Source organism: Panthera onca, chromosome X, assembly GCF_046562875.1.
Source record: "Panthera onca isolate mPanOnc1 chromosome X, mPanOnc1 haplotype 2, whole genome shotgun sequence".
Taxonomy (NCBI): Eukaryota; Metazoa; Chordata; class Mammalia; order Carnivora; family Felidae; genus Panthera; species Panthera onca.
Window position 1 is genome coordinate 111,545,442 of NC_138357.1, and position 17,097 is coordinate 111,562,538.

General features: G+C 40.2%; 1 protein-coding gene across 5 annotated transcripts in view; it reads right to left on the reverse strand.

Annotated features, from left to right (window-relative positions):
• PHEX (phosphate regulating endopeptidase X-linked) overlaps positions 1–17,097 on the reverse strand; it is a 259,915-nt gene that overhangs the window by 148,932 nt on the left and 93,886 nt on the right. For all 5 annotated transcript variants that reach the window (XM_081793111.1, XM_081793110.1, XM_081793113.1 and 2 more), the window contains one exon: positions 14,940–15,068. In XM_081793111.1, the coding sequence (XP_081649237.1) occupies positions 14,940–15,068 (129 nt within the window). The remainder of the gene's footprint in view (positions 1–14,939; positions 15,069–17,097) is intronic.

The window sequence follows — 17,097 nt, forward strand, 5'->3', positions numbered from 1 at the left end:
CAGAATGCACATTTCCATGGCGGAAACATAATCCAGGGTGACATTTCCTAACCCAACCAATCCTTTATATCCCAGTAAAACAAATTCAGAAGAAAAAAGACTAATAAAAAAATTAAAATTAAGAAGTCTTATGGTCAACTGTTATTCTTGCTATGCTTAAGTAAATGATCAGGCCAAGGTTTTTTGAAACTAAGCTTTTCACAAACAAATGAGTATTAAGTAGGCTATCTTTGGTTAAAAAATGAAGATGATTATAGACAAAATATGTTTCACTAAGACATTTGAATAAATATTAAAGTCTAATACTGTTCGTTATAAACTCAACTAGATCAAGATTCCTTCTAGTTTCCTCCAATGCCTAGCTACAACTCTCCAAATTAATGTTTTCAATTTTTCTCCAATCTTTCTGAGTTGGATTCATCTGAGAACTAAAACTACCCTTTATTCTAAAACCCTGAAAACTAAACATGAACAGCTTGATGTAAACTTCAGAGAAATCTCCAAAATAGCTTACATATAGGCTAACTTCACGCCTGTTGCTATGCGGGCCTTTCAAAAAGATCACATGAAACATTCAAACTACAAACTAGGAAAATCAGACTACCACTGCCTGTTCTCATTCTATCTAAAGATGCTTAATCTTGACATCTAGAAATCCTGAGACTCAACGTGGTTTATAATTTGACCCAATCATTAACCATGGTCTTTCTTTTGTTTCCATACAAATGTCTCTTATTTAATACCTGATTGCCTGAACCATGGGCCTAACTCTGAGAACACACCTGTGTCACCACCTCCTAAAATGAGTTTAACTTAACTGACCTACTGTCAGAACTAAGAGACTGGTGCAACACGATGGAAGAACCTACCAACTCAACTTTTAATGTGTGAAACTTAAAGGAAGTTTCAGAGGAGGAAACTGTAGGGGTCAAGGGCAGTACACTCCAAGATGGCTCACTTTGGCAGGAACATTGAGTCAAAAGCAATCAAAACCCAGCAGATTCAGGAAAAGTTCTTGATCTCCCCCTCAACTGCCTGCTTGCACCAAGAAGACAGCTATTCACAGAGAATGTATTCTTACATTCCCCTTCATGTAAGAAACGTATCCACATAATAGGGCAAGCTTTGTTTTCCAAACATCTCTCACTTTCCTGCAAATGGTCTTTCTCCCCTTTGTATCCTCAGACCCTTAACCCACTCCTGAGCTCATAAAAGCCTTATGTTGCTTGACAGTCTTGGGAATTTCATGGCTGTGTAGATTCCCCATACTTATGAAATTAAATTTGGTTTATTATTATTACTCTGTCTCATGTCAACTTGATTCCTTATTCTGGCTGAAAGGACCTTGAAGGGCAGAGGAAATTCTTGCTCCCTGACAACTGAAACGTGTTCTGCAAATTTTATATTGTTGGTTTTATGATTTCATAGCTCATGTGGTATGATCTTTTACATAGGACTTCGTATCTCCTAAAACATACAGCAGATGCTCAATAAATCCATGTTTATCTATGCTTTTCTAGCCCTCTGGTGGTGTCTAGCAAAGAAATGAAATTGAATCTGTAATGGAATCAGCTGTATTTCTTTCATATATGCTGATGAAGGACAGTTATTGTAGCAGTTATCCCAAAAACAGGCTAAAGGAAATCAAATGACTTGGTAAGTTAGCTGGATTCATTCTGAGAGGGATGATACCAATATGGTACAGGACAGATGGCTAACAGTGGTTTAAAATATATATATTGTATATCTGGTAGAAGAAAGGTAAAGAAAGGAAGAAAAAGAAAAAAATCTTCAAGGTTGATTGTGTGCATTGGCCTTAAAACAATGTAATTTTAAGAAAATCCATAAAGCACAAAGGCAAATAGGCTTTCTGCTTTAATATATTTAGAAATTTTAAGTAGTATCTTAACAAGATAGATTCAAAAGTCTCCAGTGTCCCTACTGGTACAGAGTGGGACAAGTTTCCTTAAGTTGTTATCAGTTGATGATTGACTGTGAAAAATGGAAACCGTTATCAAAAATTTATGTGGTTAACCCTGAAGAAATAGGTTGCAGTGTGAGGGAAGCTTCTAAAACTTTTCTTTCTGGTAATTGTCACTTTACTAAAAATAGACACATTATATAAATCAATGTACTAACATGTATTAATATTCATTGATTATTTATACTGTAACTGGGTATTAAAATGAGTTTGAATTGGCTCCTGATAAAAATATAATAATGGCATGAAAATAAGAAGGGACCCATACTGAGTTGAGAGAAGTGGTCAAGCCAGAAAAACTAAGGATAGTTAGAAAATGCTGAGGTTTCTGGCTGCCGAGCAAGCTAATAAAATAAATCACACCAGTTCGTTGGGATTAACAAACTTGTGTAGCTATTAAATATGTTGCCAAAAGAAAAAAAGAATATCATGTTATTTGGGCCACAGACATGCTATAAAGCATGTTGGTCGGTGGTGCAAGAGTGCAGCATGAGCTTTTATCAAAAACCTTGAGACTGGGGTGGAGGTAATAAGGAGTAAGATCTTATTTACTAGATATGAACAGTTAGTCTGTGTTCAAATTTTCTAACTTGTCTTTTCCTGTTTCCTCCTTTCCTGCTCTAAGAGGGAATGAAGCAGAGACCAGAATAATATTTAGAAGCCAATCAGTCTCATAATGGTTTAGCCTTTGGCTGTGGGTAAACTTCCCCCCCGGCAAGTAACTGCCTGGTCACCCCCAAAATTCAGCTCTGTTGGAGAGCGTAAATGTTTTTTTTCAGTGAATGAATTTTTAGCACAGGGTCTTCTCAGTCCAAAGGTCTGATCAGATCTGCCTGACAAGACTGTGGCCGAAAATGTGTGGCCAAGGCAATAGTGTCCAACGTTACCCAGGACCAACAAAACAGGTGGGCCAAATGTGTCGTGATCGTGGCAACACACTCAAAGACAGAGGCAAGAGTAGTGTCCACACTTACTTCAAAAGAATTCCCTATCAGCTATCTAAATTACTTGTTTTGCTGGATGTCATTTTGCCAAAGGTTGCTTAAAAAAGAGCTGTCAGGATAGGGGTCTGATGATGACCTTTGTTGTAACAAGATTTAGCCCACAGAGAGTTGTGAAACCTGGATCTGTTCTAGGAATTATATTTGGCTCCTTGAGTAGCTTCATGAGACTCTCCTATGAGCCAGATTTAGCATTAAATTATAGAGCAGGTTCTAGAATGTGGCCAGGTAGGTACGAGTATGAAAGGGATCTTTATCCCAACTGAAAGCTACTATAGTGGGCATGTATGCAGGACCAGGAGTAGCAATAACCCCGGGTACCTCCCTCATTCCCACTCTCTCAAAGAGAAATGAGAAAGAGGAGATTTTAGTGGAGAGCTGCCACAGTCCAGGCCAGGACTTTGATGGCATGAACTCCTTCATTAGGATTAACCTCAAGCTTGACACACGGTAACAACAGTAGCTAACATTCACTGGGCACTTGCTATGCACCAGGCATTGTGCTAAGCCTTCTATGTGGACTACCTCACTCAGTCCTCACCACAGACCTGAAGTACTATTTGTATCCCTATCTGTGATTCACTGTAATGATGGCTTTAATTCTACACCCCTTCCTCTGTCCACACCCTTTGCTGTATGACTCTGCACTTCCTCTCACTACAAGTGCAGGCCTGATGTCCCCACTCTGTCAATCCAGACCAGCCCCGTGGTGTGCTGTGGCCAACAGAATGCAGACCTGACCTCATGCCAGTTCTGAGCCTGGGCCTCAGGAGGCCTCATGTGTCTCTGCTTGCTCACTTGCACTTCTGCCACTGTTGTGAGAACACGCCCAGGCTAGCCAGCTGAAGGAAGTCCAACAGCTGGAGCAGAGCCGAACCATCTTGATCGGCTCTGCCAAAGCCAGCCTAGACCAGCCAAACCACAGACATTTGAGAAGCCCAGCCAAAGTAACCAGAGCTGCCCAGGGGACCACCAACTGACTCCAGATGTATCAGCAATAACTGCCCACTGGTGAAGGCCACTGAGGTTTTGTGATTGATCATTACACAGCATTACTATAGCAGCAGAAACTGGTGTACCATTTATAAACAGGAAGATGGAGGCACAGAGACATTAATGAACTAACTTTCCCAAATGGATAGAAGTACAGCTGGCCTATGAGATGTTAATGCCACTTTGCAGAAAATGGGCAGAAAATGTAACTTCTGTAGAAGGTCAATATTTTGTAACTTTATTAAAAGGGCTTTTAAAACTCCTATCATTTTGGGTTGCCTTAATTCAGACAGGTCTTCGGCAAAGAACCAAAGAAACTGATCTTGACGTTATAGCTGATACCGCTGACCGGACAAAAAGAGACAGGGATATGGTAGCCAGAGAGAATAGCCTTGCTTTACATGACTTGTACGGAAGGGAACTTGATCTATACAATGGCTGCCCAGTAGCAGTAACCACAAGGAAGGAAGAACCCCTCAGGATACGGGCATCACTATAATGCAGGACACTGACTTTCATGTGACTTCTGCCACCAACATTAGAGTTACATCTCATTTACTCAACCACTGAGAGAAATGGTGAGCAGGGGAATTGGAGAACATCAGTATTAATGGCAGTACATCAATTCAATTATCTTGGCTCACTAATGAGGTGAACTCCTAGTGTATGGAAGTTGCAAGTTCAAACTCCACCACGGCAATTGGACCCATGTGGGTACTTAAGTCTTTGGCGCCAGCTGCCATAGGATGGGATGGGAGGAGAAACCTGTTTGGGGGATAAGAATTACTACCGGAATTGGTCATACAGAGCAGCCCAGAAAATTGGAAGATACTGTAGGTCATCTATGGCATTATTTGGGGACATGAACGCTGTCTTTACTAGAAAGGGGAAAAAAAATAAGCTACTAGAGCACAGGAGAAATTAGTGAATTGTTTTACACAGTAAGTAAAGTCTTAATTCTTCACTTAATAAGGTCTAAATCTGAAGTATAATAAAAGATTTGTTCCTCTTTAACTAGATTAACCTTCTGCATACAGAATGTTTTAGGGTATAAGAAGAGACTAGTGACTTTAGCTTTGATTTGAGAATTGACCAAGGCTCTTTTCCTGACCAAACTTTAGACAGGTTCCTCTAAGCCCTCTTCTTGACTAGGTCTTGACCTTGGCCCCATCCTGTCCTTGCCAAGCCTGCACAGCCCAGTTTCAGCAAGAATCCTGGTCAATTTAGAGAGAATCCCCCACCCTTGATATCAGAGCCCCCTCCATTTCTGATCAAATTCCCCATCCTCTACCCTTGATATCTGATCACACTGGTCTGCCTTCAGCAAAAGTCCCCGTACTTCTGATGTTTCATCTTAGTAATTTTCCATTCACTGACTCCCTGGTTCAGTTTGTTATGTAAATACCCATGGGTCTTTGCTCTATTCAGAGTTGAACCTAATCTCTCCCACCTCTGTGATAGTTTTAGCATTTTTTACAATAATACTGAATAAAATCTTCCTTACCATTTTAACAAGTATCAGAATATTTTTTTTTCTTTAACAGTGTTCACTCTGTAACAAAAATACAGGGGTGCCTGGGTGGCTCACATCATGATTTCACAGTTCATGAGTTCAAACCCCACATCAGGCTCTCTGCTGTCATCACAGAGCCTGCTTTGGATCCTCTGTCCCCTGCTTTCTCTGCCCCTCCCTCACTTTCTCTCTCTCAAAAATAATAAACATAAAACAAAACAAAAACATATAAAATATGTGATACTAGCAAAAAAAAAAAATGCCTATTGGTAGAAGTGAGATACATGAATAAAGATAAGTAGACTTTGGGGACACAGTGTCTATAATGAATAAAATGATACGGTTTATTTTTTATTTTTTTAATATTTATTTATTTTTGAGAGAGCACAAGCAGGAGAGGAGGGACAGAGGATCCAAAGCAGGCTCTGTGCTGACAGCAGAGAGCCCGATGTGGGGCTTGAACTGATGAACTGTAAAATCATGATCTGAGCTGAAGTCAGATGCTCAACCCACTGAGTCACCCAGGTGCCCCAAAATGATATGGTTTAACACAGAAGAACAACACAGCCAAAATGTTCAAATGGGAAACCAACTTCACCGAATTTTCTAGAAAATACAGTTAAAGCTGAAATATTTTTTTTTTCATTAACACTTAATAGAAAATTGTTCTTTGATGTACATGTTCACATTTCTGTCTTGGTAACTAAAGAATTATGAACATTTTTTAAAAGCCTTTTTTGATGAGAAATCTTACAGAGCCTTGGGTCACCATTCCAGACATCAGGGATCACTCCTCAGAATGATATACATAGAAAATACTGGAGGGGCGCCTGGGTGGCTCAGTCCGTTAAATGTCCAACTTCAGCTCAGGTCATGATTTCGTGGTCCGTGAGTTCGAGCCCCATGTCGAGCTCTGTGCTGACAGGTCAGAGCCTGGACTCTGTTTCAGATTCTGTGTCTCCCTCTCTCTCTGACCCTCCCCCGTTCATGCTCTCTGTCTCAAAAATAAATTAAAAAAAAAAAACATTAAAAAAAGAAAATACTGGAAATTGAGCTCAGTGTATAGACTGGGCCAAAGATATACCTAGAAAAGTTGCTCTGAGATGAAATCTCTGATAGCATCTGAATTAGCCTGTTTCTTATTGTTTCCCTCTTCTGAAAACTGTGTGAACATAAAAACGCAATGTCAACTGGTTGGACTTAAATTAAGCTTTCACTATATTTGTCTTTAAAATATTGAAATATTGGGAGGGGCACCTGTGTGGTTCAGTTTGTTAAGTGTCCGACTTCAGCTCAGGTCATGATCTCATGGTTTGTGGGTTCAAGTCCCACATCATGCTCTGTGTTGACAGCTCAGAACCTGGAGCCTGCTTCAGATTCTGTGTTCTTTCTCTCTCTCTCCCTCTCCCCTGCTTGCTTTATATCTCTGTCTCTCAAAAATGAATAAATATAAAAAAATTTGTTTAAATTTAAAAAAATATTGAAATAATAGGAGCAAATCTATTTCAATTGTTTCCTATCTCTAAAACACTAAGAAATAAACAGGTGCCTTTTATTTTTATAAGACCTTAATATCATAATAAGTAATTTCCTGATAAGGGTGTATTAATTATTAAACAAGCCACTTAGAAGTCTCCTCATTATGACTGGTTTCCTCATTCTAGACAAGACATAAAATTGGTGCAGATTCAAGTGATTTTTCAGAGAGAAGCAGGGGAATAAAGCACTAGTTTAAAGCTACACTGTCTAGGCATGAACCCCACCTAAAACATCTGTTAGCTGTATGACACTGAGGTTAAACTCTTTGAGCCTCAGTTTCCTCATTTGGAAAATGGGGGGCAGTAATAGCGGTTATGGGACCATTATGTGGATTAAATGAGTTTATGCATTAAAAGCACTTAGAAGAGTACAAGATATCCAGTTAAACCTCAATAAAAGTTAGCTACTTTATTATTATTGCCAGTTTCTTAAAGCATAAAAACCCTTACCAGTGCAATCACAATAGGCCCATGGTGACCATTCCTTCTCTTCCTGGCTATTGTTGGAATCTATACCTACCCTCCATGGATGGGGATATCCACCTGGGGCCTTTACTGACATATTTCAGATCTGAATCATCATCAATAATAAAAAAAGGAAGGGGCACGTGGCTGGCTCAGTCAATAAAGAGTGTGACTCTTGATCTCAGGGTCATGAGTTTGAGCCCTACTTTGGGAGTAGAGATTATTTTAAAAATAATAGTAATAATAATAAAAATAATAAGGAAATGAAATGGAAAAGCAAAATATCAAGTGATACTTTAGACATACTTCACACACACACACACACAAACACACACACACACATACACACACACCCTTAATCTCCTGTCATTTATTTTTTTTAATGTTTCTATTTATTTTTGAGAGAGACAGAGAGAGAGAGAAAGAGAGCATAAGCAGGGGAGGGGCAGAGAGAGAGGTAACACACTCTATTTATAGTGACAATACATCATGGATTCTTTGAGGAGTCCCACTTCATATCCTGTGTATAACGTTCCATAAAAGCAACCTGTTAAATGTTTAGTTAACATGCAGTATTTTTAATTAAACATGGTCTTCCAAATAAGATTAAAAAAACAAGGTCGGTAATAGACAAGGTCCTGATATTTGGTTCTGCAGACTGAGGAGAGAGAATGCAAACATAAAAGGCACAAAATGATATCTCCAGGACATATTTCATTTTGCCTCCAAAGTACTGACAAAGATTTTAAATGTGGGAGATTTCACATAAGAATCTCTTTTTCTGGGCACCTGGGTGACTCAGGGGGTTAAGCATATGTCTCTTGATTTCAGCTCAGGTCATGATCTCACAGTTCATGAGATCGAGACCCTTATCAGGCTATGCACTGACAGCGCAGAGCATGCTTGGGATTCTCTCTCTGCCCCACCCCTACTCACACAATCTCTCTCTCTCTCAAAATAAAATAAACACTTAAAAGAATCCCTATCTCTGACTTCTCTCAAAAAAACAAAAACAAAGTTTAAAAAAAAAAAAAAAAGCCACACACACAAACCAGAAACCTAGCAAGGCAGACATCTTTCATGAAAATAGCCTGAGCTGAATCCTGGATAGCACATTCTTTCCTATTCACCACTACTGTGCCCCGACACCAAGGTCCAGAGGCAATTACTACTTATCATTAGACTTACCCTGGCTTTTGCTGACACCTAGCCAGCTTTACTCCTATATGTTGTTTAATGTTACTCACTGCCTATGTTTAAGCTTGGAACCCCTGGCTTTCAGCCTGACCAAGTCCTTTGCAACTTCAAGGCACTGAATGCCTTTAACTTTAGACTCCACTCCACCCAGTCTATGCGCCAGTGAGAACCAAGATTCCCAGGTGCTAACCTCAGAGCAGCATCTGGAATTTATCTCCTCCTCTAAGATCGTATACCAGGGAACCTGAAACATCCTCACCAAATAGCAGCTTGACTCCAACTCGAAACCCTGGTTCCCAAGCCATGAATCCTGGTATTGCTTGAGTCCATCCCCTCTGATATTAGAGGCCTGCATGAAACCCAGTTGGTCAGGGACCAATGACCCCGCCCTCCCAAACCTGGCTCTAAGCACACTCTCACCCAAGGACTAAGCCCCATCACATGGAACTCAAGGGATCCCTCTTTAATTCTTTAAATAGGCACTGTCCAATATGGTAACTACATGTCCAACACGGTAGCCACAAGTGGCCAATGAACACTTGAAATGTGGCTAGTCTGAAGTGAGATGTGCCGTAAGTATAAAATACACGTGAGATTTCAAACACTTTTAGGGGTGCCTGGGTGGCTCAGTCAGTTAAGCGTCTGACTGGCTCAGGTCATGATCTCACAGTTCATGAGCTCGAGCCCCGCGGTGGGCTCTGTGCTGATATCTCAGAGCCTGGAGTCTGCTTCAGATTCTGTGTCTCCCTCTCTCTGCCCCTCATCCACTCCCGCTCTGTCTCTGTCTCTCACTCAAAAATAAATAGACATTTAAAAATATATAACATTTATACTTATTACCTGTTGAAATGATAACATTGTGGATATACTTGGTTGAACAAAATATATTATTATAACTAATTCCACTTGTTTCCTTTTACTTTTTTAATGAGGCTGCTAGAAAATGTAAAATCACATATGTGGCTCATATTCAAGTTCTTTTGGCTGGTGCCACTTTAGGTAACAAAGACAACCACTGTCCAAAGAGTTCTGCAACTTCCTATTCTTACTCAACTGGCCTGTCCCACAGCTAGTCCCACATGAGTTAAGGCCCCATCCCACTCTCTGAAAGGCACGAGATTCTTCCAAATGGCCTCTTTGGGTACTTTTGCACTGAACAATTCTCCTTTTTGTACATGCTATTCTTCCCATTTCTAATTAAAATGGTGAAACTCCCATAGTTATGTGTGAGTGAATTAGTCTGAATGTGTATGTGTGTGCCTGTGTGAACACGCACACTTGCTTATGGGAAATGGAAAAGAAATAGCAACTTGGAATTGTGTGTTTTCCCCAGTGAAGAGAACCTTGGTTGGCGGTGGGGGGACGGGCTTTCTCCTCTACAAAGAAAACCTCAAAGTGTACTGCTCAGGTCATTCGGCCAATCCCACCATTAAGAGGCTATAGGAACAGATATTGAGAAGCAGCAAGTCCCTTGGAGGAACCTAGGTACCAGTTTTCAAAGGAAAACTAATCAGTTAAAGGGGGAAAAAAACAAACAAACAAACAAGAAGCCTGGAGGCCCCCACACAGGGTTTGACAAAGTCCATTTCAAACAATGTAAACAAGGAAATTTTCAATGATTTGAAAAACTGCAGCAGTTACTTGCATTAATTCAACAGGCTTAGGTAAACAAAGTACTGCAGTCTGAGTCACCAGCCGACACTGCTCACATTAATCACCAGAAACGGGAGTCTGGTGGTAACTACCTAAGAAAATAAATGATACAAAGGTCTTGCTACTCCAAGTGTGGTCCCTGGACCAGCAACATCAGCACGACTTGGGAGCTTGTTATGCAAGTTCTTAGGTCCTAACCCAGACCTAAGATCCTTGGTAAAATGCCATGAGATTTTGCATTTTTACAAGATCCTCATTTGATTGGTGTACACATTATAGTCTGACAAGTACCTGAAATGTAACCTTCTGAATGTATTCATATGCTTAGCGATCTTTTTTTGTAAATCAAACAATGGCAGCCTTCCTTCTGAGTTAGCGTCTCTGGAATTTGTCCCACTGGGGATCTTTCTGGGTTGTTTTTTTTTTTTTTTCTTTTTTTCTCCTTTGGGCTGTAGTTAATAACACAGAATGTTTTTCAAGTAAATCAGTGGTTCCAGGTGGTTCTTGGATGAGAGCCCTGTAACAACGCTATAAAAAGCCAGGTATTTCTCTTATAAGTTTCCAACTTAAGTAGTCCCTGAGGCAAATCGCTCAGCTTAAGGGAGGCAAACAATTTATGTAAAATAGATGAGTATCTGCGTTACTATCCCACCACTTCCATGTCCCGTGTATATCAAAATAAGGGGGAAAAGGGCCAAAATCCACTTTATTTTAGAATATTGCACCCTGACACATGAAAAGGGGAGTGTCATACCAAAACTGAGAAAAACAAATTAATCCACATACCTTTCATATTACTTAAAACACTTCTACTGCCAAAAAAAATACACAAAAACAAAACAACCCTTCGTTATGCCTTGTTTTTATATCCTTCCCAGAGCTTATAATGTTACCTCTGTGAATATCTGATAAATTCTCAATCCATTTACTCTAAGCAAGGAGTGAAAGAAAACACACAATGGGAATATTGAGTATTTTGAAATAAGACATTAATTCTCCAGTGGAATTATTTGCAAGGAAACTTGCAGGTTCAAATATAGTCTCAAACTTGGCAGAAAATTCCTCCAAAGTATCACAAAAACAGCCATAATCCTGGTAAATATACTTAGATTTATGGTATTCCAAGGCAAACTTCAGGAAATACATAGTTATGTATCGTACGGGCCAAGGGCAAACAGCCCGAAGATGGGCCACTTTGGCAAGATTATTTTTAGTCAAAAGCAATCAAAACCTAGCAGATTCAGAAAAGCTCTTTACCTTACCCCTCAGCTGCCCACATTTACATTGGAAAGGGGAGCCTGTACCTGGAAAACAGTAACAGAGACTCCTCAGTACCTGAGTAATCTATTCGTACAGCAGGGCCACCTTTGTTTTCCAAACATGTCCCTCTCCTGAGCTCAGGAGGTCCTAGAAGCCTCATCTTGCTGGTCTTTAAAATGTCATGTCTGTGTGGATTCTCATATAAAACTAAACGTGGATTTCTCCTGTTAATCTGTCTCATGTCAATTTGATTCTTGGTCCACCTAAAAGGACCTTGAAGGGCAGAGGAAATTCTTCCTCCCCAACCGTATCAACACATAATACCATACAGTTGGTACTATATAGCAGCACATAATACCAACCATTTGAATTGTCATGACAACCGGCTTTATGCGTTTGCCTTTAAAATCAGTGTTTGTGGACCACCTGCATCCAAGTTGCTCATGTATTCGTATCTGAATGACTACAACAGATTGTTATTAGTGAAGGAGAGCAAAATACACCACCCAAAAATACACCTCTTTGGCATACTGTTTTTTTTTTTTTTTTTTTTTTTGGTCTGATTATTTTTGAGAAGGTGCAGACACGGGAATCTCTCAAAACAGAGTCAAAGTTATTCTTTTGTGAGAGAAATTAACATTTATGAGGGAAATCTCCAATGTAAGGGCATCTTCCTCCCTGTACCAGCAAGAGGAGGATGACTCTATCTCTAGAAACTTTGATCAATGGAGAAAGCATGGACTTAAATCTGCAGAATAACCTTCTCTGTGTTTACTGTGCTTTTCCAGGTAACCTACCCAAACCAGCCTGCCCACCCCTGTCCCCACATCTTCTCATCTTTTTCCTTAGCTGGGGATGGTAATTAAAGCCATGGCTTGGGCCATTTCTAGGAGTTCCTCAGTTTTCCTGGGTCTCTTCCTTGTAATTAAGAGATATGCACATTATTAAACTTGTTTGTTTTTCTCTTGTTAATCTTTTATCACAGTGGGGTCTCAAGAATCTAGAGGGGTGGAGGGAAATTCTTTCTCCTCCCCTACACCAGTTAATTGTGCCTTGGTATTTTGCTTCATGACATTTGTAAACCATAATGCATCACAAAGAAAATGCACACACACACCCCCAAAAAAACCACCGTGGCTAAATCTAAATTTCTAGTTCAAAATATACCTTCTCCTCCAGTGCAGCTGAAACAAATGAAGAAGAACACACCGCGAAGGTGAGGATTCTTTAAATTCATAACCTCCAGCTGCATCTAGACCCTTACTGCCTCTGGGCAACCATATTTCCTCAGTTTACTCACTTTCCTGCTCCCCTGGACAACTATTTCATATCTTCTCCTCTCTCCTCCAACTATAAATCCCAACCTCTGTCCTCAAGTCAAGACTCATACCCTACTGCTTCCTTGACATCTCCAATTGGAATTCTGATAACACCTCAAGTTCAACATGGTCACAACTAACTCCCTGATCTCTCCCAAACCCAAACCTGGTTTCCCACAGCATTCTTCTTCTCGGTTAAGAGCAACTCCATGCTTCCACTGAATCAGACTCAAAGCTCTCACTCTTGGATCCCTTAATGAATCTGTCAGCAAATTATGTTGGTTCTACTTCAGAATATATTCAGAATCTAATCTCTTTCCACAACTTCCACTGCTACCACCTGGCTCAAGCTACCATCATCTCTCACCTGGTCCCTCCAATAGTCTTCTAGCTAGTCTGCTGACTTCTGTCCTTGACTCCCTAGTCTCTTCTCAACACAGAAGGAGTCAACATAAGTCAGGTTACATTAGGCCTCTGCTAAAATGCCTGCATTGGCTCTCCACTGCACTCAGGATTAAAGTCCACAGTGGTCCACAGGCCTTACAAAATGCTACCATCCTCTTTCTACTGCTCTACCTGTGGCACCTACTTCTTACCCTCACTCACTCCGCTCCAGCCCCCTGGCTCTCCCTGCTATTCCTTGAGCCTTCCAGGCACAACCCAGCCATAGGACTTTTGTTTAATTTTTTTAATGTTTATTTATTTTTGAGAGAGAGAGAGAGAGAGAGAGAGAGAGCGAGCGAGCACACAAGACAGAGAGGAAGACACAGAATCTGAAGAGTAGGCTCCAGGCTCTGAGCTATCAGCACAGAGCCCGGTGTGGGGCTTAAACCCATGAATCATGAGATCATGACCTGAGCTGAAGTTGGACTCTTAACTGACCGAGCCACCTAGGCACCTCCCAGCCATAGGAATTTTGCCTTAGCTAATCCTTCCACCTACCACACTAAAACAGATAGATACCACATCTAAGTCTCACATTCTACAAATTTTTGCCAAATGTCATCCTCACAGTGAGGCTTTTTGTGACCACCCTATTTAATCCTACAACCCCCCCCCAACACACCCTCACCGTACAGCTCTCCCAATTCCTCTCTACTCTGATTTCCTTTTTTCTTTTTTCTAGGGTTTACCCATCTTCCAACACATTTGTCTGTCCCCCCACTGATCAGACTCAATGATGTCAGGGATCTTTGATCTGTTCTCTGCTGTATCCCAAGTCCCTTAGAACAGTGTCTGGCATATAATAGGTATTCAACAAGTATCTGTTGAGTAGGTGAATGAAACTAAATCTCATGTTTTATTAGCAGAAAGATCTGGTTGGGCCATTATGCGATTACAGCAACTACAAATCACCACAGATCACAGGTACAGGAAAGCTCATTACACTCCTCATTCCTTTTTTGTATATGCTTAGGAATTTCTGAAATAAACGGATTTCTTCTTAAGTTAATGAAAAAATAGACACAGAGTGTCATCTCTGAAATAAATGTCAACGTTGTGAAGCTTCCAGAAAACAGCATAAATAGAAAAAAAACACCTGCATTTTATTTCTATTTCTAAACCATTTAATAGTTGTTAAATATACTACAAATCACTTCACCTCTGGGTCTCCAGCTTCCTCATCTCTATAACAAAGAAGCCTGATTAGGAAACCTTTACCTTTTGTAATTACACTAGTCTAGTATCTAATCATAAAATTGTCTAGGCTGTCTCTGTTCCTAAGCATTGATTTTACACATTTAACTTCCCCAAGAGAAATTCAGATTCTAGGTGACATGATTTCATGCTTGTTTTCTCACTTCTAAATTTTCTTAATTTTCACGGCTATATTCTAGGTTTGAGTTTTTAGTTAATATTGTACTGTAGGAATTCCTCTTTGAAGCCAAACTATTATTATCTTTCTAGATCCATCACTTCAAGAGCTAGAAGGCTGACACCAGCCTGCTGACCACATCCATATGAGATCTGGTGGACTGCCACTGTTTTTACCAGTTGGGGGGGGGGGGCAGCACTTACCATTTCCTTCTTATCTTCCTTGAAGTGCACATCCACAAACATTTTTCCAACAACATAAGGGAGGGCACTTTCGATAAAGTTTACACATTTGTCCCACTGAGGCAACAAAGTCGTGGTCCCCTGAATTACCTGTGGGAAATAATTGATCCAGATTGGGGTTTGCTTGGATAAAACCTTTTGCTGAACAAAATCCAACAACATGAAGAAAACAGTCTACAACACAATGCACACCCCAACCCACATACGTACGTCAGATGGTAGGGCCAATGGTGAAATGACATGAAGAAATAAATTCTGCTTGTCTCTAGTTATATTTAAAAGTGAATGAAAATATTTTGACGGAGAAAAATAATATATTTATCCCTTCCTTTCAATTTTCCCCTTAAATGAAGGATTAGGACAACGGTATAGCTTTTCTATCCAAGTGTCTAGATAGTCTTTAACACCTACTAATAACTGAAGTTCTGCTAGGAAAGGTCTAATATCAACCAGTGATCAAAGTTCCTGCCCAGTGAGGGCTTCCCCGCTCTGGGCAGTACACTTACAAGTCCATTGAGAACAGGGCCCACTGTGAACAACATAAAAGGCATATTTACATTGTGTCATAGCAAAGGACACACCCAGAACCAAGTGAAAAACAGATGTAAATGCTTTTTCCATCTGTCCCAATTAAGCCATTACAAGAAAACATTTACAAACAAATAAGGAGGTTCCAAAGCAGAACTTGGAAGGTTCAAAGGTTTACTCTTGGTGATGAAAGTAAAGAAATAAATATTGTTTAAATTGCCCTTGGAGGTTCTAAGTTCAGTGCTGGAAATGCAAACTGAAGGCAAGGGGCAAGGAGCAAGGAGGGGAGGCGCTGAGCATGGTGGAGGCGCCTCTTCTTTTTTTCTAATTTTTATTTAAATTATTTTTTAAATTTACATCCAAGTTAGTTAGCATATAGTGCAAGGAGCCTCCTAAACAGTGTTCCAGCCAGACTGCTGGTGCAGAGCAGACAGGGTTAACACTAGAATTCATCTACTCCTCCCCTGCCTTCTGGCAACACAGCTCCTCTCACAGGTAAGCAATGAATCTATTTTGAAAATCTCTAGAGAAAGAGATCCTACAACTATCTTTGGCAATTCAAGGTCATATTTAGCACTTTACACTGAAGAAACATCCCTAATCATACCTAACCTCAGATTTTCACACACTACTTCTTTTTTTTTTTTATGCTTATTTATTTTTGAGACAGAGAGAGACAGAGCATGAACGGGGGAGGGTCAGAGAGAGAGGGAGACACAGAATCTGAAACAGGCTCCAGGCTCTGAGCTGTCAGCACAGAGCCCGACACGGGGCTTGAACTCACGGACCGCGAGATCATGACCTGAGCTGAAGTCGGCCGCCTAACCGACTGAGCCACCCAGGTGCCCCCACACACTACTTCTTACACCATTCTCTCTCATTCTTTTCACAGTACAGTTCCAAAGCAGCTGGGTACTATCTTCTATGTGATCCACAGGAGTTAAACACACACACACACACACACACACACACACACACACACACACACACGTTTATATATAAATATAAAATCTACTTCTTTTGTAGCTTAACCCTTGATATGACCTCAAAATATAGTCGGTTTATGCTGTTCGGTACAAAGGTCAATAATCTAGTGACTTTGACGGCCAAAATGTATCCAAAATAATTGTGTTATTGCTTAGTAGTAATGACCCACCAAAAATTCCTGTACTCACTTCTAATAACCAAAACGTCTGTGAAATGAAATCACTGCTTATAAAATTTGTCATTCACTTCTAATCGAGAGAACAATAAATTTAAAATACTTTTTATAAGTCACAAACTAAAATGCAAAGAAAAAGACAGCCACAAAATCATTAGTCCTCTCTTAATTGGAAAATTACACAAAAGCTTCTGAAACAAAAACAAAGTAACACCCATGTAAGTAAAGAGGAAAACAAGTGAAGAGGGAAAGAAGCAAAGATCAAAGAACCAGGTCAGGAGGAGAGAGGAAAAGTGTTTCAGGCAGTTGAGCCAGGTCTCTGAGGCAATTTAGGTCTCTTTGGCCTAGCAGAATTAGGATAAAATCAAAGACTGAACGAAAGTCAAGATAAAGTTAAAGACAAAAATCTATCCCTGAAGATGAAACTTC